At 43.2% G+C, this 14,057-nt stretch overlaps 1 protein-coding gene across 1 annotated transcript; it reads left to right on the top strand.

The window, feature by feature from the left end:
* Positions 1-6,142: 6,142 nt before the first annotated feature.
* On the top strand, positions 6,143-14,039 carry LOC106658689 (shootin-1-like). Its single transcript, XM_014380757.2, has 9 exons — positions 6,143-6,475; positions 9,148-9,940; positions 11,371-11,484; positions 11,729-11,823; positions 12,021-12,174; positions 12,293-12,421; positions 12,754-12,899; positions 12,967-13,611; positions 13,692-14,039. The coding sequence occupies exons 2-9, from the start codon at positions 9,202-9,204 to the stop codon at positions 13,836-13,838; spliced, it is 2,169 nt and encodes a 722-aa protein (XP_014236243.1). The 5' UTR covers positions 6,143-6,475; positions 9,148-9,201; the 3' UTR covers positions 13,839-14,039.
* Positions 14,040-14,057: the final 18 nt, after the last annotated feature.

Raw genomic sequence — 14,057 nt, 5'->3', positions numbered from 1 at the left:
TGTTTACGATATTACATACAGTCAAGACGTATACGCGCATATGATTATATCGAAACGGGCAATTTCGAATCGGAATATGTCACCGTTACCATCTTTCCGTGCGATACTACTTGTTTCTTCTTTGGCTCGGGGAAAAACAATAAATTAACGCACTGCACGCGTCCGATCGTCTCTGCTCCGCGACCGCGTATCCTACAATATGCGTATATTCCATCCGCGTATGAGTGGGACGACATCGTCGTCACGAAGGTGATTTAAGCTCGTATGCATGCGTAAAATAGCCTTGTCCATTCGAACGTAAATACGCGTGTCGTATGTGTATCTCGTCATTTTATATACCTTATATACCCGAGCGAGAGGCTCGATCAGCGCGCGAAAATATTTCAATCGCGAGAAATATATATATCCTATTTATGCAAGCGCCGATCTGTTTTTTTCCGCGCGCTCGATGTTTGTTGTGACAGCAGCAGCTTTGGCCGCGCTCGAGCAGCAACAGCGACAAAGTCTTATTTTTGTTTATACCGAAATTCATAATTCGCCCGCAAAACAGAGCCAGAATAACAAAAAAGAAACAACAAGGTTAATATAATCCAGCGCGTATTAAAAGTTTTAAATGCGGGATGAAAATCTCGAGGCAGCGAAATTTCGGGGCAGGAATAATTGGCAACTCGCGAGCGCATTATAATATAGAAAACAAAATTACGTTACGTGCGTATTACTATACGGTTACTAGGCCGTGTCGGCGGCTCGGCGCGCGGCACACGCGGAGTCTACTGGAGTCAACGAAATTAGACTAAAAATACGATATACGTACAGTACGTACGTAGGTTTGTCTATTAAATTGTATATACACGTAAGACTGGCTACGGCAGGGACTTATTCCGGAACCTAGATGCGGAGAACACAGTGGCAAAGGCAGCGGCTATTTCGAGATATATCGTCGAGAATTAGCCGCAAAGATGAATCATTATATATTTCGCACGAATGTAGTAACGATGTTATCTGGTCGCGATGTCGTGTGTACTCGTACACGCGAGCAGCGAACGAGATAGATCCTTTGTCTCATCCTTATGACTGCAGAGATATCGCGCGGGAACCGACCGACCGCACACGGGTATGAGTCAGCCGGGGTATATAACGTAGGATATAGCGCGATTCGAAAAAAGCTCGAATAATCGTCACTCGTATAGCTGCATCTATCGTCGTCGAAGTAATGATAAGTGGCAGCTCGTCGAGTGATAAAAAAGCACACAATGCGCAGCGCGCGATCGATCTCGTTGGCTGCTCGCGCGCGAGATGAATCATATTTTGCGCGCACTTATATTCTCTCTCTCGTGCCACCTGAATCGCAATGCCGCGTGCTTGCGACTGCACATGCCACCACCTCTCTGGTTTTCCGCTCGCGTATTATAAAACGAGTTTTTCCAGCGACCGGCGCAATGTATATATGTACCTCGGTGCCTAACGCGCCGTTGCAAAACGTGAAAGTCCGTCATTCTCTCTCTCTCGCTCTTTCCAGCCTCCAATGAGCTAGATCGCATGCCACACTGTAGTACGTATTATATACTTGGCTGCGGTTGCTGCTGCTGCTGTATCATATACGTGTATATACCTCGAATGTAATTCGCGTGCCGCTTGTGTATATAATACGAGTGTGTATAAAAAAAGACCATTGCGAAACGCATAAAACAGAGTGGCATTTATAAAATGAAAAAAAAAAAAAAAGAAACAGCCAAGGAAAATACGAAATGAATCTGCGGGCGGTAATGGACTCTTTTTATAAGTAAACGTCACGAAATTACGTTTGGTAAACAATCGCCGTCGTCGCGAAATTTTTTTTTACTCTCGAGCCTCTCTCGTTCGATGATGATCGGAAAGTACGCGTCGACGCGAATACATTACAATACTAGTGGCAACATTTGTTGCTAAAGCTGAGCGAAATATGGTTATATGTTTATTTATTCATATATTTCGTACTATAAAATCAGAAAGATTTAAATGCGATTCTGAAGACTTAGGAATAAAGAAGAACCACAATATTAATCAATGACATATCAAATTGTCTAATTTATAACAGTTTGAAATACTTTATTTAACAAAAATTTAATAATATTTTCGAATTATCCAAATACATATGGGTAAGGCTCAGAATTTTTTAAATAAACCTGCGCTCGTATGTCACCGATCTTGACGTGCTTTTGGTATGTTATAGTACATAGTAAAAAGGTCCCAAAAACAAAATTTGAGACCCCCTCCCCCCTCCTACCCCCCACTTCCGGTATAAACGTCCATTTTCGATCTCTATTTTTTCTGAGGACATCCAGTAATTAAAAAATCTGAAAAAATTCATAAAAATACTTTTCAACAATCCAAACAACCTTGAATTTTTTCAGATTTTTGGAGTGCTTCAGGCCTTCAGAAAAAATCATTGAAAATTTTGAAAATTCATATACGGCGCTACGATGCAATACAAAGCCCGATCTTTTTTTCCACTTATTTTTGACATCAAAATACATAACCTCAAATTTTTTCAGATTTTTTCAGACAGAGCGCTGGCGGTTTTTAGCCGAAAAACGCCCTTTTTTTACGAAAATAATTTTTTTAGGGCGATATGAAGCTTTAAAAAATCTGGAAAAATTTTTTTCTTGTTTTTCAGGTCAAAATACATAACCTTGAATTTTTTCAAATTTTTTAATTGAAGGCGATAGCATCTATGGCTAAAAAACGCTATTTTTATGAAAAACGGTTCCTGGAACCCAGAGGTTCCGGTAAAAAAATTTGAAAAAATTTTTTTCGAATTCCTTGTCAAATTTTAATAAATTTTGACCGTCGCAAAATTTCGATTGGAGCTTCCTAGCTCATTCTAGAGCATAACAAAGATTCGAGCGAAATTCTGAAGAAATTTGAAAAATAATGTAATTGTGATGAACGTCTTCAGAATTTCGCTCGAATCTTTGTTATGCTCTAGAATGAGCTAGGAAGCTCCAATCGAAATTTTGCGACGGTCAAAATTTATTAAAATTTGACAAGGAATTCGAAAAAAATTTTTTCAAATTTTTTTACCGGAACCTCTGGGTTCCAGGAACCGTTTTTCATAAAAATAGCGTTTTTTAGCCATAGATGCTATCGCCTTCAATTAAAAAATTTGAAAAAATTCAAGGTTATGTATTTTGACCTGAAAAACAAGAAAAAAATTTTTCCAGATTTTTTAAAGCTTCATATCGCCCTAAAAAAATTATTTTCGTAAAAAAAGGGCGTTTTTCGGCTAAAAACCGCCAGCGCTCTGTCTGAAAAAATCTGAAAAAATTTGAGGTTATGTATTTTGATGTCAAAAATAAGTGGAAAAAAAGATCGGGCTTTGTATTGCATCGTAGCGCCGTATATGAATTTTCAAAATTTTCAATAATTTTTTCTGAAGGCCTGAAGCACTCAAAAAATCTGAAAAAATTCAAGGTTGTTTGGATTGTTGAAAAGTATTTTTGTGAATTTTTTCAGATTTTTTAATTGCTTCAGGCCTTCAGAAAAAATATAGATAGAAAATGGACGTTTATACCGGAAGTGGGGGGTAGGAGGGGGGAGGGGGTCTCAAATTTTGTTTTTGGGACCTTTTTACTATGTACTATAACATACCAAAAGCGCGTCAAGATCGGTGACATACGAGCGCAGGTTTATTTAAAAAATTCTGAGCCTTACCCATATATGATATTACAGTATCAAATAAATTAAATTCACGTTTGAAAAAAAAAAAAAAAAAAATAAATACATATATGAGGAGGGATATAACATTTATAACATAATTCAAATTACCCTATAAATATCATTGGGGTATAAGCATGATGTAATACTGCACAAAAATTCTGAAAACATTTCTGAAGACGTACTTGGGGACGTTAAGGGATGATAAAAATATTTAACATATTATAAATCTTTTTTGTTCTTTGCATTATATCATTTAAGTGCTTCCAACTCGATCTAGAGCATTATTTATTTATTAAATTTCTTTTTTATTTTTTTTTTTTTTTTTTATTTTTTTTTATTTTTTTTTATTTTTTTTATTTTTTATTTATATTTTTATTTATTTATTTATTTATTTAATCCTCCAGATACATATTGATACAAAAATTCTGATGAATATAACGCGAGAATCACGTAAATAGTTTAAGGGTTGATAGAGGGGTGAAAAATGATCGTATCGATTCCAAAATTTATACAGCACATCTTCGGGTCGCTAGAAAGGCACCATAAAAATTTGGACCCAATCGGTTGAACGGTTATTGAGGTATCGTGTTTACAAGGCCGTCCTGAGTTAACAATAGTAGGACTTCGCTTCGCTCAGCTAAATAATATCATCGATATGTATCTCGAGCACACAGATACATATATCTCGACTCTCTCTCTACTCGACGCTAGAGGAGAAAGAGAGAGATGATGTTATTCAATTTTTAATATAATCCGCACGATCCGCAGCCAATCGGCGACGCGACCGGCAGCGTAGCGCGAGTGAGTCACTCCGGAGAGAATTTCATACCTTTTCGCGCTGTTAAAAATTCGATCTTTTTTTTTGTAATATACGCGCGGTTTCACGCTGCTACGCGAAATAACCCATCATCCTATAACTGTACTTGGTCGTCGTGGCCGCGTGAGTCATATCTCCGTATTTTCCATTAGATGCCGATTTTTCTCTCGACGATTGTTATATACAGACTTTTTTTCCGCGCTGCGATTCTCAATAATCAGCCGTGATAAGCTCCGACTTATTTATAAATGTTATACATCCAATCGTTCACCTCTGGTCATCGGGAGTGTGTACATAAAGCGCGAGTCATGTATTCGATACATGCAGCACTGGCAGGCGCGTTGGCGTAGGAAATACAATAATAAAAAAAAAAGGAATTATCGAGCGGAGTTTCGAAACTTTGTACAATAAATTCAGACCCTAGTACAGTGCAAACGTGCGCCGTTATATCTATAAAGAGTGTGAAACTATTTGCCGCATCAGCCCCGGCGATGATGCGCCCCCACGCGTAGCGCCTCGCGCCGCCAGTCAAATAGTTTCCAAATAGTCTCTCGAACGAACACTGTGTGTGTATACATAAACACGCATTGCTCCGATCTATATTCGTCGCTTCTATGTTTTTTTCTTCTCCTCTTCTTCTTTTTTTCTTCTAACGCTGTACAGAAGATAAGCTCGAGCTCTAGGCCACGATCATATAATTACGAATTTGACATTGGCACGTCCAAGATTCGTCAGTAATTTACGGCGTTTTACAAGGCGAGGGGCTATCCGGAGCGATTGGAATTAAAAAACGATCCGCAGTAGCCGTGTGCGTGCGTGGGTGCGCGCGTACTTCAACCGCAGAGTCGATTGGCTCTCTGTCTCTCTGGCGATACTCGAGATCCGATACATATATAGGTGAAAGGTAATCGGTATACCGTATAACGATTTGTAGTATTGGCAAAAATTGCTCGCGAGCCTACTAACACCGATTTGTTGTATAATAAGCGAGCTCGAGCTGTCTGTGTGGCCTGCGAGTATAGGCCGCATGCAATAATGAAAACGCAATCGTTTCTCGTGTACGTGATTCTGCAGACTTTGAAATATACAGGGCTCGTCGACGCCAAGGCATAAGAGGTTTAAAAACCAGTCTAAACATCTTGTGCCTTTGCAGCACGAGCGAATGAAGAGCTCGGGCGCGAGAGAAAGAAAGAAAGAAAGGAAAAAAAAATCAAGTCACTAAAAAGATGTAGTTTTTCGTTCGTTCTCTCTCTCTCTCTCTCGCTCAGCACGCCGTCTCTTCTTAACGCGCGCAATATACATAATAATGAAATCCCGACGTTCTCTGCCGCTGTGCTGCATGCACGCAGGCAATCTCCCGCACTGAAGGCGTGCAGACTGCGTGTGTGTGCGTGTGTTTATAAGTAGTAGTCCCTCGCCTTTTGCGCGCTGGCGTATATATATGTGTAAATGTGTGCTGCTGCTGCTGCTGTGAACTCGCTCGCACACGCACGCAATACGCACGCGAAGAAAACGACTATATACACTTCTACTATACGGCGGAGAAGTGACTCGAGAGCGAGAGAGAAAGAGAGAGAAACGCTTATGAGAGACTGTGCGAGCCCCGTACCGTCGTCTCTCCCGTGTTGTATGTATATACGCGAGCGAGTCAGCGCTCAACTGCCTCCGACGAGGCGGATAGTCTCGCGTCATCCGCGATCGAGTCTCGAACTCTTTCAGACTCGCGCCGATCTTCGATAGTGTCTATACAACGACATCATCATCATCGATACACATTCGTGTGTGAGGTGCATGTGTCAGTGAATCGAGCCCTTTGATCCCTAAATATTGGGGTGTGTGAACGTGTTACTTTTTTTTTATCTTCGAATAAACGAGTGCGCTCCAAGAATGTAGATTCGTCGGAGACCATTCACGAAGCCGCCAGCTTAAACGAGAAAGGACCGGATCGTCTTTAGCTCGGTAAGTTGGAAAATTGGCCTCGAACGAGGACGATCGTCGGAGCTATTCGAAAAGGCCGCGTAGTGACAACAACGATGATCTTCCACGCGCGCGTGTAGCAGTCTTTTTTTCTCCGGTTCATTTTCCAGCGACTGCACTGCCGCGTTCTTGACGATCGTCATTGTTTCCGTTTCACGCGCGAGCCCGTGTTTACTATTACTTTACTATACGCGCGACACTGCAGGTGTGCGAATTTCCATTTTCGATGCACGTATAATAGCCGGCAGGAATTCTTGACAGATCACTCGAGTTCTCTCAACATACTACTTAAAGCATTCCAATTGACGACATTACAAATGTGCAAAATACATTGAGACAAACTGGCTACTGGGGCGCCTTTTAAACTTTTATTATGACACGCTTTAATGCGCCTGATTGAGGCGCATACAACTAGCCGAGATATATGGCACTTCAGGCTGCGCGAACGACGCCGCTCATTTGTTCGCTCGGCCGATCTTTCCCCGAGATTATGTATTTTATTTCTGAAAAAGTAAAAAATGAAAGAAGAAGACGAAGAATCGATAAAGCCTTATACACGTTACACAAATACACGGCGATAAGAAACGAGCGAAAACAGGCGATTGTCTCTCTTTGGCACGACATGTCTTACACTTTTATCGTTTCGATTTCAAATCTGTCGATTCGTACGTACAGCAGGTATATGCGATAGGACGACTTTTGACACGAAGAAAGTCTCTGTCTTGTACAGCACGTATTATTTTTTTATATAGCATAATACGCGGCAGCGATACATAATGCGGAAACGGTAATTAAGTTGGCCCATTGTGTCTCTTCGGCGCTTATTATATTCGCATTCGCAAACCCCTTCTGCCGCGAGAGACAATAAAGATATTTTATACTTATGTATGGCTCGTTACATTATCGCGAGAGCGAGCCATTCTCATTTAAATGTCCGCAGACAACGCACACACACATTCTGTTGCCGTTTTTATCGCGTCTATCACTACACCAACTACATTGTGCTTGCTGCGCTGCTGCATGCGGAGCTATATAGCATCGAAGTACGCGCGCCTCGCGGATTCGTATCTTTAATACTCGACTCGTCGAGCCGGGCGCGCACAGTTGCGTGGGTAAAGTTCCACACGCAGAACACACGACGAAAAATTATTGCGCTTATTTTTTTTCTTCGCAATGACATTTTCGAGACGCGCGGAGTTAAAGTATACTTACGATGCGGTTTCTTCGTCGTTAATAATATCATAGACTCGGCGAGCAGTTGCTGCGCTGTATATCGCACGCGTACTTGAATATTCCATTTAGAACTTTAATAAGCGAGGCGTCGTCGAGTCGGCGTGAATTCTCCGCAAATATGTTCTAGACAATGCTTATATACCTGATACAAGGTTGCGCGTACTTTTCAGGAAGTCGAATTTTTAAAAGCCCCGCTTTCACCTTTCGACCGCGCGTAAGCAATCAAACGAGTGTATAAATTAAATCGCTATCGCTCGCGATTGTATTTTCGTAATCGCACCCGCTCGAAAAGAGGCTTTGAGCCGAAGCAAAAAAATGTCTTCCTCCAGGAGCTCTTGGTTAAAAAAGATCACTGTGGGAAGGAGAGAGATAGAGAGAGAGAGGATGTGCATCTGTATAACGAAGGGCTCTTACGATCCGCGCGAGTTTCGTCTTATTTTTAGAAGACTCGCAAGCGCATTATTAAGTTCCATTAAGCTGCAGTACGCGCGTCTCTTTCTTGCACTTGTATGCGATACGTGCATTTCTCTCTGCCCACTGTATATATATTTTGCCACGCACATTTATTTACGTATATACGACGATGCGCACCGCGCTGTAAAAGTATTTACCAACACCAAGTGGGTTTCCCTTATATACTATAACACATCTTCATCTATATGCATGCGACAGCGAGCTTTGGCACGGCACAACGACGCGTGTAAATATAAAGGCTTTACTTTTTACGGGGCGCGTTTGTTTGTTGTATAGTACTATATAGCGAGCGCGTCACGATGACCCTACTCATGGCAGCAGGCGACTGTATGGCTCTCATCCCCCCGTAGTATATAGCTCATGACACGAGACGCACGTGAGCACGAGCTCGACTGTGAAGTTGGTGCTGTGTATATATTATACGTAGACGACGAGAGCTCCGGTGTAATATGTAAGCCCGCTTGCAGCATGTATGTATACAGTCTGGGCGCTCGAGCCGACAGCTTTTACACGCGACTGCCTGCACACACACATACAATACACACATAACAGGCACACAAGTATGTAACGTATGCGCACGTGAATGCGAGTGCGTGTACGTATTATGTCATGAGACGCGACGATGTAATTAGTCGCGCAATACGTCAAGTCGATATTTGGCCAGCTCGGCGCTTGAGATTATCGATTTTTTGTGCTTTTTTACGCGCGTTATCGCGTGAAAATTTAATCTGAAATTTTGAGCCACGCGTCGCTCGCTCGTATCGATTTCCATTGAATCGTTCGATTTTCTATTCCGTGCAGGGGACCTGTAATACGTAAATTTCCCCGGCTCAAGCTTGTGTATTGATTTTCGATACCTCAGCGCGTCGATCGCGTCACGCGACTTTTCTCATTAAAAGACAATTAAAAAGCTCGAATTAACGATGGTGTATACGTTTGTATCGCAGGTCTGTGCGTGGGAGCATAGCAAAAATATAGCTGAGATAGATAACGTCACAACGATGCACCGAAGCGAGTTCAACATCAGCCTGTCGAACGGCAATCATCCGTTCGCCAATCTGCGGCCGTCGGGTGGGATGACCACGTCGACGACGACGAGCAACAACTCGCTGCCCGGCTCGCCGTCGCAGATACCGGTGCCCAAGTCCTCGGTGCCGGTCAACTCGCGACTGCAGGAGCGCATCGCCAGTCTCAGATCGGTCGGCGGCTCCAACAACAATCTGCATCATCATCATCATCATCATCATAATTTTCAACAGCAGCACCAGCAGCCGCACCAACAAAAACAACAACAACAACAGCAGCTACAGCAGCAAGCTGGTGGTAGAAAATCGATGTCGGTGGCGGCGCAGAGGGCTGCCTTCGAAGAGCTCGACGCCGCCGCTGCTAGTGGGGGTGGTGGTGGCAATGGTAGTAGCAGCGGCATCGCCAGTCCCTCGAGACTTGCCCGTGCCAACAGTTACCAGCAACAGCAGCAGCAGCATTTCGATGCCAACAACAGCGGTATAAACAGCAGCAATAGCCCCGGGGGCCTCAATCACTTTGCTAGTCGCAACAATCATCATCATTTCAACGGTACTTCGGTCGCAGCAGCAGCAGCAGCAGCGCAAGCACCAACACCAGCAGCACTAAATAACAGCCTCAACAGGAGCAATAGCTTCCAGGAGGCCGGAAAGTGGAAGGCGAGGTACGAGGACGCCGAGAGGAAGAGGAAGATGCTTTTGCAAAAGAGCGAGGCTGGTGAGTACTAAAAAAATACTAAATCCATTCCTAAGACCGAATGTATATTATACGATTGAAACGCGTGTATAGAAGCGATACCTCCCCTGGCAACGCGACGCGCCGCGTGGCCTTTCTTTATATTCGAGCCTGGGCAGAGGGTAAACGCGAGTATAAAAGGAGTTTACGAATTATAAAAAAGGATAGTCGAGCTGCGTAAGGGTATAGGCTGCAAGTGCGTGAAAAAGAAACTCGGTTTTGATATATAGGTCGAGGGCTTTCAGCCGGGGATGCGGCGAATGGTATATTACGTACATTATAACGCGAGACTCCTCTTTCATTCGAGGCGACGCTCTTTTGAATTCGACTATAGGCGGCTTCCTATATATATACGCCGGAGCAGCTATTTACGTGGGTGCGTTTGAATTCAGCTGGGACTCGGGATTAATCATTTACATTTTCGCAGAAAAGTAGATTGAATCAACGTCGTCACCCTTTTACCCAGCTGTATTATAAATCCGAGATATCCAAGGGTTGATAATGCCTGCTTCTCTCTCTCTCAATCGGGGTAGGAGGAGGAGGAGGAGGAGAAAACAATGCGATAAGAAAATAGGCTTACGCGCGAATAATCGCTTATACGAGTTCGCTTTTTTCTAGATTACGGCGCGATCGAGAGAAAGAGAGAGAGAAAACTTTCGCATTCGATAGCGCCGCGCTGAGCAGTGAATCACAATAAAGCGAAGCTTAAATACATTTTCATGTCATCGCGCCGTGTAGCAATAGTAATAGCAACAGTGCAGGCAACGGTCGAGAGAGATGATATGCCTTTTCTATTTGTAAAAAAATTCATCGGAAAAACGTAACTGCCGCTGCTGCCGTTGATAGTTCAAGGTTCGCGCCACATAACTTGTGTGCCACTACTATGTGCGTGTGTTCGTAGGTATATATAATATATTACGCGCCGCGAATTCGCATGAGTCACGTGATTCGAATGCAGAGTGGATTCTTAGTCATCCTCCACCTCCTCCTCGGACGATCGGGGCCGCGATGCGCTTCTCGAATACATGCGTAATATATATATTGCTTATGTCGCTTCACACTCGCTTTATATGCGTATATTTTAATGAGATTACGTGCGCCAAGCGCCTTTTTTGCCGCTTTCGCTGTTTTCTGGCATTTTTCTTCTCTTGCATCTCCGCGCTCGTTCGACTATCGCGAGTTTCGATCTTCGAATTCGGAGCGATTCCGAAAAATTCGTTCGAGTGGCGGCGAGTGACGAATTTCGATCGTCCGAGAGAAGAGCATCGTGAATTTATGATTAAGCATATATTATAACGAACCCATTGTCGCGCGCGAGGAATGAATCATGTTGAAAATTGGATGATTAATTTTTTGTCCCTAAACGACCGAGTCACTTATATTTCTTTTTCGTTGTTGTTTTGCAATTACAGTGAGCAGAGAGAACGCGAATCTCGAAAGAAAGTACCAGCAGCTACTCAAGCAGAATGGCACGTTGCAGAGCCAGATGCAGGAGAAGACCGAGAAGCTGGAAAAAATGCGGACAGGTAATATAACGTGAATCTCAATTTGCTTTATGAATATTATATATCTATACTGCATTACGTGCTGACCCGCGACCCTTTCGACCCTGACCTTGTTACGTGTTCAACGACTCGTGAGGATCCATCGACTCGTCGATATCTCCTCGAGAGTTTTTCGATCGTTTCCATGCACAATGCTATACGAGAATTGGTATATCGTTTCTAAAATGTGTATGTGTGTGTGTTTTTTTGTTTTCTCTATCCACAGTGTCCGAGGCTGTGTGCAAGGAGTACGAGCAGCTCAAACGGCAGTATCAAGTCGAAACGGGAGCAATGCACAAGGCCATGCAGCAAGCGTCTCAAGTAGGCACTCGTTCCATCTCGCTTAGATGACTTTTTTTTCGTTCTTGCGCTTGCTTAATTAACTCTCTCTCTCTCTCTCTTTCGCCGGGGCGCGCGAAACCGCTGCCCGGCACTATACACGCGAGAGTATAGTGCGCACCTCGGTGACTGAAATGAAAAAGAAAAAATAATAACGAATAAAACTTGCTTTTTTTCAGTGGTACAGGCAGAATCGCGAGCTAAAGAGGCGCTCGCAGGTGATAACGCAAAAGTACCTGCTATCGAATCCCAATGCTCTGGACGCGGACGAGTTGCCGGACGAGGTCGACAATCAGTCCGACGACATAGACCAGCTGCGCGAAACCGTCACAGGCGAGTGTTTTCCCTATCCCCGTTCGCATTCATATATTTATTTTCAAGGCTCGATCGAACAATCGATACTAACGTGCTCAAATGGTTTTTTTGTTATTTCGATACTGCGCTATTGTAGAATTGAGTCAAGAAGTAGCCAAGTTGCAAACGGAATTGAACTCGGCTAGGCTTCAAGAGTTCGAGGCGCAGGAACAAGTGACTCTGCTCACGGCTCAACTGGACGAAGAAAAACAAGCGAGACAAAATGGTAAGTACCTATTCGTCAATTGGAAAAGTTTTACAATTTTGCATAATCGTACAATGTTGAAAATTTAGCTATTGTTCGTGTCGAGAAAAAACCGTTTTTTTTATTGATTATGTTGTATTGAAATTGTTGTTAAAATTCAACTTATACATGAATATAGTTTTTCAATAATCGTTTTTGTTTTATTTATAAGACCTTACATGTATTAGTTACATCAGGCTGAAATGAAAAAATATGTAGATGCTTTTTATAGACTTTTTTGATAAATCAATAGTAAACTTGTTAATTCATTTACATGCATGTAAACTTAAACAAACAAATTTTTTTGTCTATAGATGAGGAAAAGATGAAGGAATTAAGACTGCAAAAGGAAAATATCGAAAGAGTGACAAAGATGGTTGCGGATGAGGTGCAAACTCTCAAGGCCCAGTGCGATCGCGAGCGTGAGAACGCAAGATTAGCGAAAATCGAATCAGATCGAGTAAGTCAAACTATTTGTAAATTATACTGATGAATTTTAGCTAACTCGTATATTATGTTGAATGCAGATCCAGAAAGAGCGAAACGTTTTGGCGCATCAATCGGCTCTGCTCATGATGGACGTAGGCGACGATCCGTCCGGTCGCTTGCTCGCCGTCCTGCAAGAGGTCGAGACCTTGAAGCGATCGCTCGAGGAGGAGAAGCAGAACAACGCCGCGCTCATTCAGCAGCTGCAGGATCGCCTCGAGGAGAAGGAATCCAGCGTCGAGTTCGAGATCGTCGAGGAAAAGCTGAAACTGGCCGAGTCGGAGCTCGAGCTGATCGTCGAGCGGGCCGAGAGAGCCGAGCGCCAGGTCGAGACGCTCCAAGGCCAACTGCACGAGCTCGAGGCGAAACTCGAGGAAAAGTCCAAGGCACCGCCGCCTCCACCTCCGATGTTGCCTCCGCCACCTCCGCCACCACCGCCACCGCCACCACCGATGATGATGATGCCGCCGCCGCCTCCTCCCATAGGCAACGGCTCGTCCTCGATCAAACTCATCACGAGGGAGAGGCTGCAGAACGTGGCCGAGCACAAGGACGAATCGGCCGTCAACGACATGGAGAGTATGCTCGGCATCGCTCGGAAACAGGCTCCGGCCGCTCAGCAGCCTGCCATTGACGACATCATCAATCAAATCAAGGGAGGACGCTTCACCTTAAAGCAAACGGACGTAAGGCTCGAATTTACATTTACTATTTTAATTCAAATCGTTTGCTGTACTAATTAAATTCTTTCTTTGTGTATAAACAGAAGCAGAGGGAGGAAGAGAGAAAAAGAAAGCAAGAGACGGAAAGCAAGCCACCGGCATTATCCGAAATGTTGAATATTTTAGGGACCATGCGACGAAGGGCCAAGCCCACAAGGACCTCGTTCAAATTCGCTAACGGACCCTCGTGATGGAATTCAGTGATCATTATTAGCTGTAAGCTCGTGTAAATTATGTTTTAATATTATATCAAACTAAGCTATCAATACAGACAAAAAAACTTTAATTTTTAAGAAACTGCCATCCTTTATATGAAGTTACGAACTTGAGGTTTTACTCTTTGTATAAATGATAATACTGTGAATGATTGTTCCCGTTATTAACATTCAAATGTTTTTAGAGTTATTTTG

The sequence above is a fragment of the Trichogramma pretiosum genome, unplaced genomic scaffold (assembly GCF_000599845.2).
Source record: "Trichogramma pretiosum strain Unisexual culture from Peru unplaced genomic scaffold, Tpre_2.0 scaffold2, whole genome shotgun sequence".
Classification (NCBI taxonomy): Eukaryota; Metazoa; Arthropoda; class Insecta; order Hymenoptera; family Trichogrammatidae; genus Trichogramma; species Trichogramma pretiosum.
This window is presented reverse-complemented; position numbering and strand designations above follow the sequence as displayed.

Excerpts from the sequence above, each read along its gene's own strand:
- LOC106658689 (XM_014380757.2), top strand. The coding sequence starts at position 9,202 with ATGCACCGAAGCGAGTTCAACATCAGCCTGTCGAACGGCAATCATCCG. Across the intron at positions 9,941-11,370 it reads TTTGCAAAAGAGCGAGGCTG|TGAGCAGAGAGAACGCGAAT; the intron begins GTGAGTACTAAA and ends TTGCAATTACAG. Across the intron at positions 12,900-12,966 it reads CGAAAATCGAATCAGATCGA|ATCCAGAAAGAGCGAAACGT; the intron begins GTAAGTCAAACT and ends TGTTGAATGCAG.